Source organism: Cricetulus griseus, chromosome 5 (genome assembly GCF_003668045.3).
Source record: "Cricetulus griseus strain 17A/GY chromosome 5, alternate assembly CriGri-PICRH-1.0, whole genome shotgun sequence".
NCBI classification, from domain to species: Eukaryota; Metazoa; Chordata; class Mammalia; order Rodentia; family Cricetidae; genus Cricetulus; species Cricetulus griseus.
In genome coordinates, this window is record NC_048598.1 from 98344797 (window position 1) to 98362260 (window position 17464).

The following is a 17464-nucleotide window of genomic DNA, read 5'->3' on the forward strand; positions in this document are numbered from 1 at the left end:
GGGAACAATAACTTTTCTTCTTCACCCACAGACACTGAAAAACCTGAAAGAGAAGTCAGTGCTGAGCCATCTCTCAGAAGCACCTCCTTTTCCTTTTCTTTTTTCTTTTTCCAGATTTCTTATTTGTGTATGCACATGATTGTACAAGTACTTGGAGAGGACCAGAAATGTATTCAGAACCTTTAGAATTGAAGCTAAAGTTAGCTGAAAGCCACCCAATACACATGCTGGAAACCAAGCTAAGGCCCCCTGGAAAACAAGCAAATCTGTTAATCACTGAGCCATTTCTCCAGGCTGCAACCAATTTCTTTAAATGCTAGTTGTTGTTGGATGCATCTTTTTTTCGAGGCCTGTCCTTCAAGCGACAGGAATGGCAGACCAGAAAATTATGCCAACATTATTACATAAATGTTACCTCCAAGACTAAAAACAAAAAGGCAAACACAAAATTCATGTAAACAAATGGACCAAAGATCAAAATGCTAACATTTTTATTGTAATTCTTTCATATTATTTTTAAAATATGCTACACAAACTTAAATTCTCTTTGCAATATTTAACTACATGAAATGTTTTACAAGCTTTATTTCAACTGAAAAATCACACAGCTTTATTTTTTTCATTAAATTTTCATTTGGTTGGAACAAGTTCACCTTAAAAGTTCCAAGTGGTCAGCACTTGGGAGGCAGAGGCAGGTGGATCTCTGTGAGTTCGAGACCAGCCTGGTCTCCAGAGCGAGTGCCAGGATAGGCTCCAAAGCTACACAGAGAAACCCTGTCTCGAAAAACCAAAAAAAAAAAAAAAAAAAAAGTTCCAAGTGGTATTCAAATGTCCTATTTTGCCAGCCTCCTACCTGAGCTGCAATAAACAGACAAGCATTAAAACATATATCAGAACAGGATTTATCCTGATTTTGCTTATATATTAGGGCTAAAATTACACTGTTGCTACTCATATCTGTTTCTTTTCACTTCAAACTTTTTTTTTCTTTTTCTTGCTTTAGTGCTACATTTTTTTTTTTTACTTCATTTATGCACACACACACATACATGCAATGGTGTGCATGTGGAACTCAGAAGACAACTTTTGGGAATTGGTTCTCTGTTTTCACCATGTGACTTCCATGGTTAAAACTGAGATCAGGCTAACCCAAAAGAACTTCTACTAACTAAGCCATCTCATGGTCATCTAAATGCTTTTTTCCTACCTCACAATAAAGGCAAGTTGACCACACAGAATGCCATACTGTTTCTAGTTGAGCAAGTTCTTCATTATGAGACCTTGTATGGGTTTGTGATGGTATGTAAGACACAGAGACCTTTTCACAGATTGCTCACATGGACAAGGACTCTATAGCATGAATTCTTTCATGCTTGAGGAAATTACCACAATAGGTGAATTCTTTCCCACAGTGTTTACATATGTAAAGTTTCTCTTTCATAGAATGAATTTTTTTATGAGTGTAATAGGAACTCTGACTGTTGAAGGTTTTTCCACAAGGGTTACATGCAAAATGCTTCTCTGCAGTGTGAGTTTTTTCATGACTGTTACGTGTACTGGAAGTGGCAAAAGTTTTTGTGCAATGTTTACATGTATAAGGCTTCTCTCCAGTGTGAATTCTTTCATGACTGTTACGGGCACTTGAAGTGGTGAAGGCTTTTCCACAATGTTTGCATGCATAAGGCTTCTCTCCAGTGTGAATTCTTTCGTGCTTGATTAGATCACCAGAAAGAATGAAAACTTTTCCACATTTTTTACATAGAAAGGATCTCTTACCAGTATGAATTCTTTCATGGCTGTTTCTGTCACTGGAAGTGGCAAAGGGCTTTCCACAATACTTACATGCATAAGGCTTCTCTCCAGTGTGTATCCTTCTATGACTGATAAGATAATCAGAACGACTGAATGCTTTCCCACATGTTTTACATACAAAGGGTTTCTCTCCAGTATGTATTCTTTCATGACTGTTACGGTCACTGGAACTGGTGAAGGATTTTCCACAATGTTTACATGCATAAGGCTTCTCTCCAGTGTGAATTCTTTCATGATTCATAAAATGACCCAAACGTTTGAATGCTTTCCCACATTTTTTACATACAAAGGGATTCTCTCCAGTGTGAATCCTTTCACAACTATTATAGTCATCGGGACTAGTGAAAGCTTTCCCACAATGCTTACATGAATAAGGCTTCTCTACACAGTGAAGTTTTTCATGAACATGATCAGCATTGGAAATAGTGAAGACTTTTTCACAATGTTTACATTCATAAGAATTTTCTCCAGTGTGAATTCTTTGGTGCATGAGTAGGTTTTTCAACTGAATAAATGCTTTCCCACATTGCTCACAAGCATAAGGCTCTCCACTGTGAATTCTTTCATGTTTTTGAAAGCATGACAAATATCTAAATGTTTTTCCACACTGTTTGCAAATATAACACTTCTCTACAATATGAATTCGCTCATGACTGATAAGGTGACTGGAATTAACAAAGGCTTCTCCACACTGCTTACACACGAATGGTTTTACTTCAGTATAGATTCTTTCATCTACCTGGCCATTTGTACAATTTGTAAAGGCATTCTCATTGTGGTTATTTCCAGTGTAAGCTCTCTCCTGATGCTGATCATAATGGAGACTCCCACAAGCTGGAGTGCATTGATTTTCATAGGATTTATCTCTAGAACTTTCATGTACCTGAAATGACCCAGAATGACCCACCTCTTGCCAAAATTTCTCATGTTTAAAAGCCTTCTCCACAGGTTCCTTACACTCAAGTAGTTTCTCTTTAGTTTGATCACTGAGGTGAACATCTGAGGGTAAATTATCAATGACATTTCTTACACACAAACTGCTTTCATATAATGTTATAGCAGGAGGCATGTCCTCATTAACAATATGTACTGGAATCTGTTGCTGGGTTTCTTCACACCAATTCTCATGTTCATATTCACTGTCTTTCTCAACCACCTGAGTTCTGAAAAAAAAAAAAAAAAGAAAAAGAAAAAAAGACAAGAAGAGCATTATTGGATCTAGAAATAGTGAAGGCATTTTCATAATGTTTACATTAGTAAGATTTCTCTCCAGTGTGAACTCTTTAGTGTATGAGAAGGTGTTTCCAATAAATAATGAATACTTTGGTGCATGAGAAGCTATTAGTGCTAGTATATTCTTTATTAGGCAAAGAAAGTGTTGGTGACTGACTCCAGTGGTCCACTGGAGTTATAGTTACAGAGCAGAATCATACAGAGCCACGTATGGAGAATCTGGAGAGATGGCTTAATAGTTAAAGAGTACCTCTTCCTCTTCCAGAAGACCGAGGTCCAGCATCCCTATGGGTGGGTTCACAGTGGCATATGGTTTCAGATTCAAGGGACCTATAGCCCTCATCTGGCTCTACAAATCCTTCTCACACACGTGTGGCATACACTCACATGAAACCAAACATACACATAAACTAAAATGACTTACGTACATAAAAGGAGAGAATTTTCAGCCAAGGTCCTGGTGTTAGTATAAAAGAATAACAATCACATGACATTAGGGAATATGACTCCACTTAGGCATTTGAAATATATAACATGTGCTGGTTAGATTTTTTTTTTTTTTTTTTTTTTTTTTGGTTTTTTTGAGACAGGGTTTCTCTATGTAGCTTTGGAGCCTATCCTGGCACTCGCTCTGGAGACCAGGCTGGCCTCGAACTCACTGAGATCCGGCTGCCTCTGCCTCCCGAGTGCTGGGATTAAAGGCACTGGTTAGATTTTTATCAACATGACACAAGACAGGGCCATCTGAGAAGCTGGAACTTCAATTGGGAAATTGGCTCTATCAGATTGGCCTGTAGGTAACTCTATAGGGGCACTTTCTTGACTAATAAGTTATATGGGAGAACCCAGCTTGCTGTGATTGGTGTCTCCCCTGGGCAAGTGGGCCTGGGTTGTATAAGATAGCAAGCAAGCCAGTAAGCAGTGCTCTTCCATGGTTTCTGCTTCCAGGGACCTGCCAACCTTATGTTCCTGGCCTGGCTTCCCTTGATGATAGACATTGACATGAAGTGCAAGCCAAAATAAACCCTTTTCTTCCCAAGTTGCTTTTGGTCATGGTATTTACCACAGGGCTATAAAGCAAACTAAAAGAGAAATTGGTACCAAGTCCATCGGCTATTGCTGTTCAAACCTGACCATGTTATTTTTGGAAGGACTGTGATAGAGCTTAGATTAGAACTTTCAACTGGAAAGGCCAGAGAGTGCTCAAAGTTTAATGATCTGTTTTGGCAGATTGGAATATAACAACGAGCAATGTAGACAATGCCTTGTCAAGTTTCAAAAGGATGTCTGAGGGTGACCTGGCTGCAACTCATATCACACCCCCTTGATAACTAGATTTGATTTGGTTGATGTGGCTGGTGAGGGAGTGTCCCCTTCCACCGTCACATCTCCAAAAGTATCCCTGCTAAAGCTGTGTGCTTTGTCAAAGAGGATAACCTTCCCTGAGTAGAGGAAAGCCAGTCTTATGTTAAGGGTATATGAGTAGCTATGCTCCCATGTTATAACATCCAAGCAAACTCTCAAAAGGATGTTCAAGTGAACCTCAAAGGCTCTAATCGAGTGGTTTAATAAATAGTTTGCATTAACAAGCTATGTTTTCTGGTCAGCTGGGACTGAAGAATCAGCTACGATAAACAACCAGCACTGAGGTGAAATCTTCAGAGATTTCGGTCAGCAAAAGGTTGCAGTGTGTAAGATTCTGTCAGGTAGTATTGACTTCAGCATCAAAAGAACTACAGGAATGAAGAGGTCATGGAGAGAAGCTGAGGCAGGGTACGGTGGGAGGCCAGGAGATATCACTGCTGAAGGTAAAAACCCAGAAGGGTTTATTGAGAACAGATGAGATTTTTGCACCACATGTCAGGGGCGGAGTTCCTGAGGAGAGATCAGAAAGTGCGTGGCAAAGCTGTAACCTGTATGCACCCTAGCATATGAGATGCTAATACCATGGATGACTGCCAAGGACAGCAGCAGTTGTGGACTGGAGCCGATCTGAGTCTATGAGTCAAGTGGTGTGTGCGATGTATGGCAGAGACATAAAAGCTGTGTACCCTAAGCCCCTTCGAGACCAGACTATCACAAGTGATGCCTGGATGAAGTACACTGAGCTACAGAATTTGATTAACACTGTTGATTTTTGGGTTTGCTTTGATCTAATTGTAACTGTGCTCTTCTTCTTCCCCTTTGAAAGAAGAAGTGCCTATCTTATAATTGATTTTACAGGAGCCCACAGAGATGTTTTAGGTTTAGGAGACACTGAATATTTAAAGTGTATAAACTTTGTTTAAGACTGTGGGATTCAGCCGGGTGTTGGTGGCGCACGCCTATAATCCAAGCACTTGGGAGGCAGAGGCAGGTGGATCTCTGTGAGATTGAGGCCAGCCTGGTCTACAGAGTGAGTTCTAGGATAGGCTCCAAAGCAATACAGAGAAACCCTGTCTTGGAAAAAAAAAAAAAGACTGTGATTCTGTGATTCCTAAAGTTATGCTCTGATTTATACTATGATATTACCACGGGTTCATGAGGACAAATAAGAAAGGGAAAGTTATTGTGTGAGAGTGGTGAATTCGTATGGCATGATGATAAGGAGTCAGTTGTGCTGGTTAGTTTTTTGTTGTTGTTGTTTTGTTTTCAACTCAACACAAGCTATGTTCATCTGAAAAGAAGGACTCTCAATTGAGAAAATGGTTCCATTAGATTTGCCTGTAGGCAAGTCTGTGGAAGTATTTTCTTGATTAATAATTGATGTGTGAGGGCCTACTGTGGGTACCACCCATGAACATATGGGCAGGGCAGGGCAGGGCAGGGCAGGACCCAAAATAAGCTCTTGCCATCTAACGTCTTTTGTCCTGGTGTTTATCTCAGCAATAAAAAGGAAATTAAGAACAGCTATTCTGAGGTTAGTGATGTGACTCATAAGTTAAAGAGGACTGAATCAAACCATGTTTGACTCTAGCACCACCACCACACGGTGGTTCACAACTGTCTATAACTATTAATCCCAGGGGATGGGAATCTTATGCCCTCTTCTGGCCTCCAAAAGTACTACATGAATGTGATACACAAACATACACTCAAAGCACACATAAAAAAACAAAACAAAACCAAATAATTCTAAAAAGCAAGATAACAACAAAACAGCTCTTATATGTAAAACTCCAAGAAAACACCATAAAAAATACATCTAATACTTGTGAGAATGAGGCGAGTTTTTATGTAATGAACCACTGAAAAATTTCTTACACGATAAATGTGGCATCACATTGTGATGACATTCAGAAATTACAGAGATGGGATGTTCAAATTTTGAATGATTGCATCCAATAGAGTTTTATAAACATCTCCTATAATTAATTTATACTTATATGTAGTTGGATAATTTACTAGGTTCTCAGCTGTCCTGTCATTCCCAAATGTTTGATGTAAATTCCTCTTGGTTGAATATAAATTACCCCAGATTTCTCCTGAGATTCTGGTGGTCCTCTTCATTATTTTCTTCTTGTGTTTTCTCTAGAAGTAAACCCAAAGAAATCATTGACATAGTCACCATTATAAAGATTTATTACATTCTAAATCTTACGATGTGACCAGACACATTAACTTCACTACATGTTCCCTTTCAATATATCAAACCACAAACCATTACACACACAAGCAGGAAACAACCGTCTCTGAATAAGCTAAGGACGCATAGTGTGCTTTTACCTATGGAGAGCAGGTTCATAAAGGTTTCCTTCATCACATCTCTGTAGAGCTTCTTTTGATTGGAATCCAACAAAGTCCATTCTCCTGAGGTGAAGTTCACAGCCACATCCTCAAAGGTCACTGGCTCCTAAAACAATGCACATATCAGGATGGTTGGTTTTAACTGACAGGCTGGCTGGATGCAGAAGCATCTAGCACATACCTTCTGAAGACACTTCTAAGTGGTTATGCAGATAAAGGTTAACATGAGAAACTATGATTATATGAATTACTGGGTACGCTACTAGGTTCTCAACTGGCCTATCATTCCCAAATGTTTGATGTAAATTCCTCTCTCGAGTATAAATTACCTCAGATTTCCCTGAGATTCTGGTAGTCCTCTCCAACATTTTCTTCTTGTGTTTTCTCTAGAAGTAAACCCAAAGAAGTCATTGTGTTTGCCTCCACACACATTATCATTGTGTGGAAACATTCTTTGACTTGTGTGCAGTATTACAGTAGAGGAAGAAGGGAGCTGAGGAACACACAGCCTCTTGGCACTCTATTCTTGACTGTGATTTTTCACTATCTGTTCCACACTATTGCTTTAAGGTTTCCGTCATGATTTATTGAACCCTTCAACCAGAAGATGAAATAAACTTTTTCTGCCTTAAGTCATTTTTCTCAGAGTAGTTTATCACGGATAGGAACAGACACAAAGAAGTGAGGCAATAAACCTGGCCAGGTTCTCTGGGCATTTTCAACTTTTTTTTTTCTTGTGAGAGATAAAAGAATTGTTCTTTTCTTAAGGACAGACAGACAGGCAGATAGTCAGACAGACAGGCAGACAGACACACACACACACACACACACACAGAGAAAGAGAGAGAGAGAGAGAGAGAGAGAGAGAGAGAGAGAGAGAGAGAGAGAATCAGCATACATACTAGAATACACAAATCTGAATGGATCATTGTGGTAGATGTTACAACAAAAATGAAGAAAGAAATACCCAAGAGGCAAGCTCAGAAAGGTTCAGAGGGAAACGACTCAGTCTGGAACCGAGACAGGGACCTTACTTTGCTTTTTGGGTCAAGAATTGTGCCCTGGGCCCAGGAGTGTAAAGGAACTTGCATTTAAAAACAATGAAGTATTTTGGTAAATGAAGAGTGTAAGCAAGCTTACAGTTTCAGACATGAGGTGATGAGAAAGCAGTTGTAATTGGTATGAGATTAATTCTAGGCCCTGGGACAACACTGAGACAGGGAAGTACAGGACAAGCTAAGCAATCTGAGACATTACTTGGGTTTTACACCCTGTCCCCTCCAAACAATGCACCTAGCACCCTGTGAGTATTCTTTGAACAATCATCTGTAGGTAACCTTGGACCACATCCACTCTCAGGTTTGATGCTTTAAAATATGGCAATATGTTAGTCCCTCTGGTAACACTTTATTAATCCCTTATATTGAAGGGCCCCCATTTTGGCAGCCATGACAGGCTGGCATGTGCTTGCCTGACCTTGCTAGGCCTACCCTAGTAACTAAGAGGGCAGATGCCCTCCTCATGGCAAGGAACCAATCAGAAGTTAGCTGGCGAGGCTGTGCTTTACAGCTCTGGGTGTGCTTTATGTACAAGTGCACAACATGCAGAGCATAGCAACCACCCTGGGAGGGCCATAACAACCAGTTGACCAATCAACACAGGGCAGGCCGTTCAAGCGCACCAGTCCTGAGACTGTTGCACACCCCTAAACACTCCTCTTAGGCTGTTCTCTAAGATTCCCCGCTCGTGGTTTCTCGGGGTCTTTCTGCAACCATCTGCCTTGGTGGATGGATGAAGGGCCCGAGCTAATGGGGTTAGCTTGTTAAACAACTACAATAAAAGACTCTTTGCTTTTGCATTGAAGGGGCCTCTTGGTGATTTGGAGGTTTCAAAATTTGGGCACAACAATATCTATTCAATTACATTTGGAACACACCTAGTAACAATGGAAAATGGCCTGAAAATTATAACACATGTAACATGTAACATAAGGCAAATCATGTTCTCAAAATTAGTACCTAAATTCTTAATTAGGCATATGATTAAACTCAGATGCTTGATGAGAAAGGACATGTGCAGTGAGCAAGACTTTCCAAATGTAACCCAATCGGAAACAATACAGAACCCTCTGCATGCTCCATTCCTTAACAGTTAAACCCTTCCTTTCAAACCCCAAGCAATAATTGGTGAGCCGACCCTGCTCAACTCCACAGTTTGGATATATTAGGAAGATTACTGAAGGGAGAAACTGGGAAAGACCTAGGACTAATATTACTAAAGATAGATAGCAGTCATTTTCAGTGGGCTGTGCTCTGATACTGCGAGATAGAACATCCCAACTTATCTGCAGATCCCACACTTGCAATTCATGCACCCTCTGACCCTCTCTAATGCTGCTTTTGCTTCTCTCATTGCATATGTTGGCTATGCTGCTGTGATCTCATAGTTCTCATAGGGAGTAAGGCCTTGTGATGTGAAAAAGTGATGTGCACAGAAAAAACTCTCAGTGTGCCTGTTAAGTTTCAAGCTTTGCTACCAATAAGCCTACAGTTAGAAGTGGTTATACAAAGCATGGTGATGTGTACCTGCAATCTTGATAGTCATGAGACTAAGCAGGGAAGATTATTAGTTTGAGCCCAGCCTAGGCCACAAAATTTTGTCTCAAAGGAAAAAAGAAAAGAAATACTGGCTCCAAGGGAAGAAAATATGAACTTTTTTTTCTTATTTTTCCAAGGACTTTGGGTGTGCCATTAATTTCACAATTTGTGTTGTAACCATTTTTTTAAAACATAGCCAACCAATACTATCAACTATCCTTAAAACTGCCTTTATTCTATCCCATAGACTTGGTTATACTGTGTTTTTTCATTTAAATTTAGGAAATTGAAGTTTTCTTTCTTCATTTGTTCCTCGACCTAATTATTATTTAGTGGTATGTTGTTCCGTTTCTATGAGTCTGTAAAGATTTGTAGTTCTATTGCTGATAATAATCACCTTTAGTCCATTTGGTCAAACAGAATGCAATTTCTCTATATTTGTAGAGATTCTCTTTGTGAATTCTTTTTGTGAATCACTAATATGATTGAGTTTGAAGAAAGTCCCATAGGATCCTGAGAAGATTGTGTATTCTTTAGCGTTTGGCTAGATTGTTTTAGTACATGTTTACTAGGTCCATTGATTTATGATATAATGTTTCCTAGTTTAGTTTTTTTTTTTTTGCCTAGATGAATTAGCTGACAAGAGTAGCTTACTGAAGTCATCCATTACTTCTAATTTTAGATCTAGTGATGTCTTTTACAAAATTGGGTGTACCTGTATTTGTTGTGTGTGTTTTGTGTTGTAATTTCCTCTTGGTAGATTATTCTTATAACAAGTATGAAATGACAGACACTTTTGACTAGTTTTGAGGTCTATTTTATCACATAAACAGCAGCTATACCTTCTTGGTTTATCTATGTAATAGACAAGTTTAAATTCTTTTACCCTAAGATGGTATTCATCCTTGATGGTAAGGTAGGAATTAAGGTCCCCCCCCACACACACACACATAGTTTCTTTGTGTAGCCCTGGATGTCCTGGATCTACTATGTAGATCAGGCTGGCCTCAAACTCAAAGATCTGCTTGTCTCTGATCCCCAAGTGCTGGGATTAAAAGTGTGTGCCACCACTGCCTGAAAGGAATTAAGACATTAACATTAAGAGTTATTAAAGGTTCTGGAGGTGGTGGCACATGTCTTTAATCCCAGTACTCGGGAGGCAGAGGCAGGCAGATCTCTGTGATTTTGAGGCCAGCCTGGTCTACATAGCAAGTTCCAAGACAGCCTCCAAAACAATACAGAGAAACCCTGTCTCGACACCCCCCCCCAAAAAAAAGAGCTATTCATGGTCAGACATAGTGACATAGTGATTCATGTCTTTAATCCTAGCACATGAGAGGCAGAGGCAGGTGGATGGAGGCCATTCTGGTCAACATGATGAACTGCAGGACAGTCAGAGCTACACAGTGAGACACTATCTCAAAAAGAGACACATTTCCAGACAAAGTGAGTTAGCTAGAAGGCTCTCAGACCAGATGAGCTGCCTGGAAGAGGCTCAGACCAGCATGTTATGGAGTCCACTTGAAAGCAACATAATTCAAACATCAAGAATGCAGAAACTAGTGTTTACTGTAATCAAGCTGATACTGATCAGTCAGGGAAACAGAACAGACTTGGGAGCTGAACTGTGACCCTGAAGTGGAATGTTACAGGGATTTTAAGCACAAAACCCACAAACATCTGTGCCAAGTTATAGCTACATTTTCCACCAATCAGCATTTAGGGATCAGAAGCTTTCCTAGGGACATTTCTTCTCATTGGTTGTCTTACTCCCATGGTTGGCAGCTTGCCCATCATTCATGCTTCAACTTGCCAACCAGGATGTCAGTTACCCAGGAATCTCTTGGAAAGTTAAACTTATTTGACCTTTAGTCAAAATGAAAATTCTATTCAAAATGGCTTCACTTTGGTTCCTTCTTACAAGCAGAGCAGCCTGGAAAAAGCAGAGAGTAGCCAACCTGCTTGGAAGAGCAAGCCAGTTGAGCTGCCGAGCTGCCGACAGGCTGTGCAAGGTTCTCTGGGTGACCAGCATTCCTGAGCTGTCACCCATGCTAAGGGTGGCTTGGTTATGCAGCTGTCTTTGATTCATTTCTAACCCTGTAAGTAACTCTTAACTTATATTTCTATCATCACCCCAATAAAACACATTGGTTCACCAAGCTGAGTTTTGGTAGTAACCATACTTTACTCCATGGTTGCTTTCCTGTCTGTCTTGAAAAGACGATTGGTCATATCTCTAGTAGAATGCCACCAAAGAACTACATATGAAGTCACAGATTAATTCAAATGAAGTAATACTCAGTGACTTCAATACCCAACTCATCAGTCAACTAAAGAACTAGATAAAAAAAATCTATAACTAAATGACACAATGAGGTAAGCTGTGGTAGGGCACGCCTCTAATCCCAGCACTCAGAAGGCAGAGGCAGGTGGATCTCCATAAATTTTAGACCATACTGATCTATATAGCAAGTTCCAGGCCAATTGGAGTTACATAATTCAGACTGAGTCTCAAAAGGCCAATAAACAAACAAACAGATTGAATGACACCATATAACAAATGAACCAAGTAAACACACAAAGAATATTCCACTCAAACCCAAGAGAGTGTACACACTTCTAAGCAACTAATGGAAAGTCTCTATATGAGGATATAAAGCAAGTTTCAACAAACAGAGGCAGCCTAAAATGATGTCTTGTATTCTATCTGATCACAATGCAATAAGACGGAAGCCAATAGCAAGAGGAATTACAGAAAATCTACCAACTCATATAACACACTACTGAGTGATGAATGTGTCACTGAAGAAATTAAGGAGATCAAGTCCTTCCTTGAATTAAATGAAAATGAAGGCATAACGTGAGATAAATACAACGAAGACAGTACTAATAGGGACATTTATAACTTATTTTCCTATGTTAAAATCATACAAGAATGGCTGAGCGGTGGTGGCACACACCTTTAATCTCAGCTCTTGGGAGGCAGAGGCAGGTGGATCTCTGAGCGAAAGGCCAGCCTGGTTTACAGAGTTGAGCTCCAGGGCAGCCAGGGCTACATAGAGACACCATGTCCTAAAAATAAAATAAAATAAAATAAAATAAAATAAAATAAACACTAACCAAACCAAAACACAAAGACAACAACAAAAATCAGACAAGAGGGACTTCCTCTCCGCCCTCCTAGTTCTTTACTCTGGGGGTCTCTGAGCACAGCCCACTGAAAATGACCTACTTTGATGCTGCTGTTCTCTGTGCTGATCAGGAAAACCTCCATATCACTAGCTGTCCACCCTAGAAGAGTGCTGGGGGCCCCTAATGTTGGAGCTCAGAGGCCTGGGACCTCCCTCCTACTGCCTCTGGTACCTCCTGATGTTTAGGGGGTTGCTCCTGGGTCTCAATGACAAGGAGAATGGCTTAATGGATAATATTAACCATATTTATGGAACCCTGTCTACCCTGGTCCCTCCAATACCTACCATGTCAGAATTCAGTGAATCTTTCTGCACTACCTCTGGCCCAAAGGACTCTTGTCTAAGACTGTGACCCCCCCACACACACACACAAAACACACCATGCCATTTACCTCCCATTCATACCTTGACTCCCCCTAAAGTCCCAAAGAAAACTCTGGACCTCTGACATGTCCTCAGGCAGTAGAGTCCTATAGACCTGCAAGTTGAAAGTGTGGGATTATGGGCTCTTTACTGCTCAGACCAGAGCCTGCCAGGCAGCAGAAGCCCACTTGCCCCCTCCCACTCTGCTCTGCATAGGTGAGGACTCCTCCCCATCTCATCCCAGTGCCACAGACAAGAATCTCAGGGTTCATACCTCCCTTATTGTCCTGTACCCCGGTTCCTAACCCCAAAGTTCAAAACCCTGGCTTCATGCTGGAGGAATGATACTCAAAAAACTGTGCCTCGACATCCCAGATTTGTGAGAAGAATCTGCTGTTATCTTGAAGACTACCATGTCCTTTTTACTCCTGTGCACTGGCAAGAGATCTACACATCCCTCTTTGGAGGTCAAGGGGAGTGAGTCACCTTGGGGATTAGGGCAATATTATTCTGCAAGTTTTCCTACAAAATATGAGTTTATACTTTGGGGGGGAAATCAGACACAAAGCTGGAGAGATGGCTCAGCAGTTAGGATACTTGTGGCTCTTCCAGAGGACTCAAGTTTGGTTTCTAGCTCTCACAATGAGTGGCTTACACCTGCATATAATTCCAGCTCTAGGGGATCCAACTCCTTCTTCTGGCCTCTGTAGAAACCCAAGTACACACACACACACACACACACACACACACACACACACACACACACACACCCTTGAACACACAAAACAAAATATAAGTTTTTCCAAAAAAATCAGATCTCAGATGAACAACCTAAAAAAGGACCTTAGGTATTGGGTAAACAAGAAACCAAACTCCAAATCACTAAATGGAAGAAGTAATGAAGATCAAGGCTGAAATTAATAAAACAAAAGTGGGAAGAAAAAACCACCAAGGTGGAGAGATGGCACAGAAGAGCATGTGTTGCTTCTGCAGAGGATCTGACTTCATTTTTCAGGACCAACACAGTGGGTCCTGAAACTCCACTTACTGGGGGGTGGAGGTGTCTAATGCTTCCTTCTGACCTCTGTGCACCTGGCAAACAGGCTGCATTCCTTTTTTTTTGCCAGCAAAACTCACTCATATGAAAAACAAACTAAACATAAATAAATAAATAAATAAATAAATAAATAGAATCGACAGAATTAAGAGTTGGTGTTTAGCGGGGCGGTGGTGGCGCACGCCTTTAATCCCAGCACTCGGGAGGCAGAGGCAGGTGGATCTCTGTGAGTTCGAGACCAGCCTGGTCTACAAGAGCTAGTTCCAGGACAGCCTCCAAAGCCACAGAGAAACCCTGTCTTGAAAAACCAAAAAAAAAAAAAAGAGTTGGTGTTTAAAAACAGAGACATGATTGATAAGCCCTTAGCCAAATTAAAGAAGAGAGAAAAGACCCCCCCCCACCCCACCCCTATTAAAAAAATTAGAGATGGGAAAGGAGGCATTACAATAGACACCCTAAAATTCAGAGAATCATGATAATGTACTTGAACATTTTATATCCCAAGGCTGGGTATTGTACATCCACCTTTACTCCTAGCACTAGGGAGGCAGAAGCAGGCTGATCTTGGTCAGTCCAAGAACAGCTTTGTCAACATACCAAGTTCCAGATCAGCAAAAGCTACATAGTAAAACGCTGTCTCAAAAAATGTTCCCAATAATCTCATCAGTACCCATTCAGTGTTTGCCACACAAGAGGGTTGTGCTAAGCCATCAATGACACAACTGCTGCTCAGGAAACTAAGACATCTGTATGATCTTTCTGTCAGAATTTGGGGGAGAAAAATGACCTACTTTTAAAATGGCCAGCAGGGCTGAGGATGTGGCTCAGCTGACAGAGTGTTTGCTTAATAGATGCAGGCACTCCCTCGCTCGTTTTCCTTTCCAGCACCATATCAAGGCAAGTGCGGCGACTCATGCCTTGCAACCCCAAAACTTGGGAGGAGAATGGAGGATCACAAGTTCAAGGTCATCCACGGCTACGTATGGAGCTCCGGGATAGAAAAACCGACAAGTGGAAAATAAAAGAAAATTAAAATAAACTCACAGCCAGGCGTTGGTGGCGCACGCCTTTAATCCCAGCACTCGGGAGGCAGAGGCAGGTGGATCTCTGTGAGTTCGAGACCAGTCTGGTTTACAAGAGCTAGTTCCAGGACAGCCTCCAAAACAATACAGAGAAACCCTGTCTCGAAAATAAATAAATATATAAATAAATAAACTCACGTTACAGACCCCTTCTGCTCGGAGACGTAGAGAAAAAACAATACAACCCCAAAGAGATCACAGGCAACAATAAAGCAGGTCACACGCGAGTGCGCAAGGGCAGACAGGCACCAGGGCTCACCACCCACGTCCCGACTCCGCGTCACCAGCCCGTCCGCGCCGCATTGTCTGCGGAGGCGCTGGTTCACCGCGGATTCCCCATGACAGGTTGGGGATGGGATGAGGCACTTTTACCACGACATGGGATGAGGCACTTTTACCACGACAGCATCGGAGGGGCCTCCCCACTCCTGGCTGCGGGCTCCTCGGGTGTCAGACGCCACCTCAGGCTGCAGCACAGCGCCAGGGGACCGTCCGATCGGCGGCGCCGGGCTGCACCAAGGCCGCGCCCGTGACTCCCGGAGCCAGTGCGCACTCACCATTTCCTGCTTCGGACGCACGCAGGGGTCCTCTCTGAGGGACCTGCCGCCAGAATAGGTGACACCGAGTGAAACCAGCTGTCAGACACCTCACAAAAGCTACACGGGATTCAAAAATGGAGCCAGGGGCGGAAACCCCAGAACATTCTTGTTCCCCATTTGACAGTTCCAGTCAGGAAGTAACAGCATCCCCGATTGGCGAAAGCTGCTGGACCCGCCTTCTTACTCATGAGTAGCAGGACCAACATCCTTTCCCATCACGGAAGCAAATGAAAATGTTTGATAAAAGCAACACCCAGCCGTAACCCAGGCGTTCCCTTTGGAGTAAACCTGAGGGATAATTGCATTTAAAGGGAACACCCTCTGGGATTTTATAGTGCTCTCAGTGGGCTCCTACTGTTTATTCCACATAAAATTGTGCCACAGGTTTGGCTCTGGACATCCCGGATTCAGTGCCCTTAAAGAAAACCCATGACCAAAACAGGAAGGGCCCCGGATCAGTGAAAGTACAGTAGGAAGAACTAGGACTCGAAGTGCCAGTTAAGGAATTTGTGATGAATACATTTATTGAGTGAATGTATAAAACAGAATTACCCGCCCGGTGGAAGTGGCACATGCCTTTAATCCCAGCACTCGGGAGGCAGAGGCAGGCGGATCTCTGTAAATTCGAGACCAGCCTGGTCTACAAGAGCTAGTTCCAGGACAGCCTCCAAAGTCACAGAGAAACCCTGTCACGAAAAGACCAAAAAATAAAATAAAATAAAATAAAATAAAATAGAATTACCCGGAAGCAATATTCCACAAAGGATTCGGAAGAGGAACAGACCTTACTTTGCCCAAGGTCAAGAAGATAATCTACACTATCAAGTGTAAACATATTCTCAGGATCACACACACTGCTGCATAGCAAGTGTCACAGAAGAACATTTCTTGGTGATGAGAGATACCAAATACATTAACTGGGGAGCTTCCTATGGCTTCCATAGCTCAGAAATCTCTCCTTCAGCACCTTAACATTCACAAGAGGGACAGTTTTCCACAGTCACATTAAAGTTTTGACCAATGTAAACTATCCAATTCACAAACACTTTCTCCGGGTCTCTATCTACTAAAATGTGTCATTAATCCTCATCATCACAGATAAACTTCAAGTGAAAGGAAGAGAGGAAAAGGCAGTGATTTAATAAAGAGGTGACTATGGAAGGAGGGAAGCATAGCACTTCTGACTATGAGTTGAATTTCAATTGGTTTGCATTACAATGAAAATCGGGAAAGATCTGAACAAAAACAAACACTGTAGTTAAATATCATAAAACAAACAGACCTAATAAACATCTTCAGGACAATCCATTCACATGCAAAAAAAAAAATACATTCCTCTCAGTAGCCCATGGGACTTTTTTTTCTAAAACCAGTCACATATAAGACCATAAAGTGAGTCTCAACAAACAAGAGAAATTGTAGTAACAATAAGCATTCTATCGGACAACAAAGGATAAAGCTTGATATTTTCAGAAATAGAAACCACAGAAAGTATATAAAATCACTGAAATTAAACACCACACTACTGAATGATAATAGTAACAAGAAACAAAAAAAAAACCTGAAAAACTCTTTAAAATGCATGAAAGTAAAAACATAATATATATTAATCAGTGCTGGCAACTGGACAAAAAATCCACAAAATGTAAAAACCCACAGGACACAATGGTGGCAGTCCAAGGAAGATAGTTAATAGAATTAAGTACCTACAACAAAACATTCGAGATATCTGAAATGAATAACAATAATGGACCTGAAGGCCTTAGAAAATCAAGGACAAGCCGCGCGTTGGTGGAGCACACCT

General features: G+C 41.3%; 1 protein-coding gene across 3 annotated transcripts; it reads right to left on the reverse strand.

Annotated features, from left to right (window-relative positions):
• Nucleotides 1-469: 469 nt before the first annotated feature.
• On the reverse strand, nucleotides 470-15769 carry LOC100750500 (zinc finger protein 883). 3 transcript variants are annotated; one of them, XM_027416935.2, is made up of 5 exons: nucleotides 15619-15769; nucleotides 7101-7157; nucleotides 6751-6877; nucleotides 6498-6555; nucleotides 470-2975 (listed from the first exon to the last, which is right to left on the reverse strand). In XM_027416935.2, exons 1-5 carry the CDS (start codon nucleotides 15619-15621, stop codon nucleotides 1334-1336), a joined length of 1887 nt encoding a protein of 628 aa, XP_027272736.1. In that variant the 5' UTR covers nucleotides 15622-15769; the 3' UTR covers nucleotides 470-1333. The 3 variants fall into 3 exon arrangements, with proteins under 3 accessions (XP_027272736.1, XP_027272737.1, XP_027272738.1); XM_027416936.2 differs by lacking the exon at nucleotides 7101-7157; XM_027416937.2 differs by lacking the exons at nucleotides 7101-7157; nucleotides 15619-15769 and adding an exon at nucleotides 15200-15551.
• Nucleotides 15770-17464: the final 1695 nt, after the last annotated feature.

Coding starts and splice junctions, on each gene's coding strand:
- LOC100750500 (XM_027416935.2), bottom strand. Junction 6,878..7,100: donor GAATCTCAGGGAAATCTGAG/GTAATTTATACT, acceptor GCATTGTTTTAG/GAGCCAGTGACCTTTGAGGA. Junction 2,976..6,497: donor AATCTCAGGAGAAATCTGGG/GTAATTTATATT, acceptor TTTTTTTTTCAG/AACTCAGGTGGTTGAGAAAG.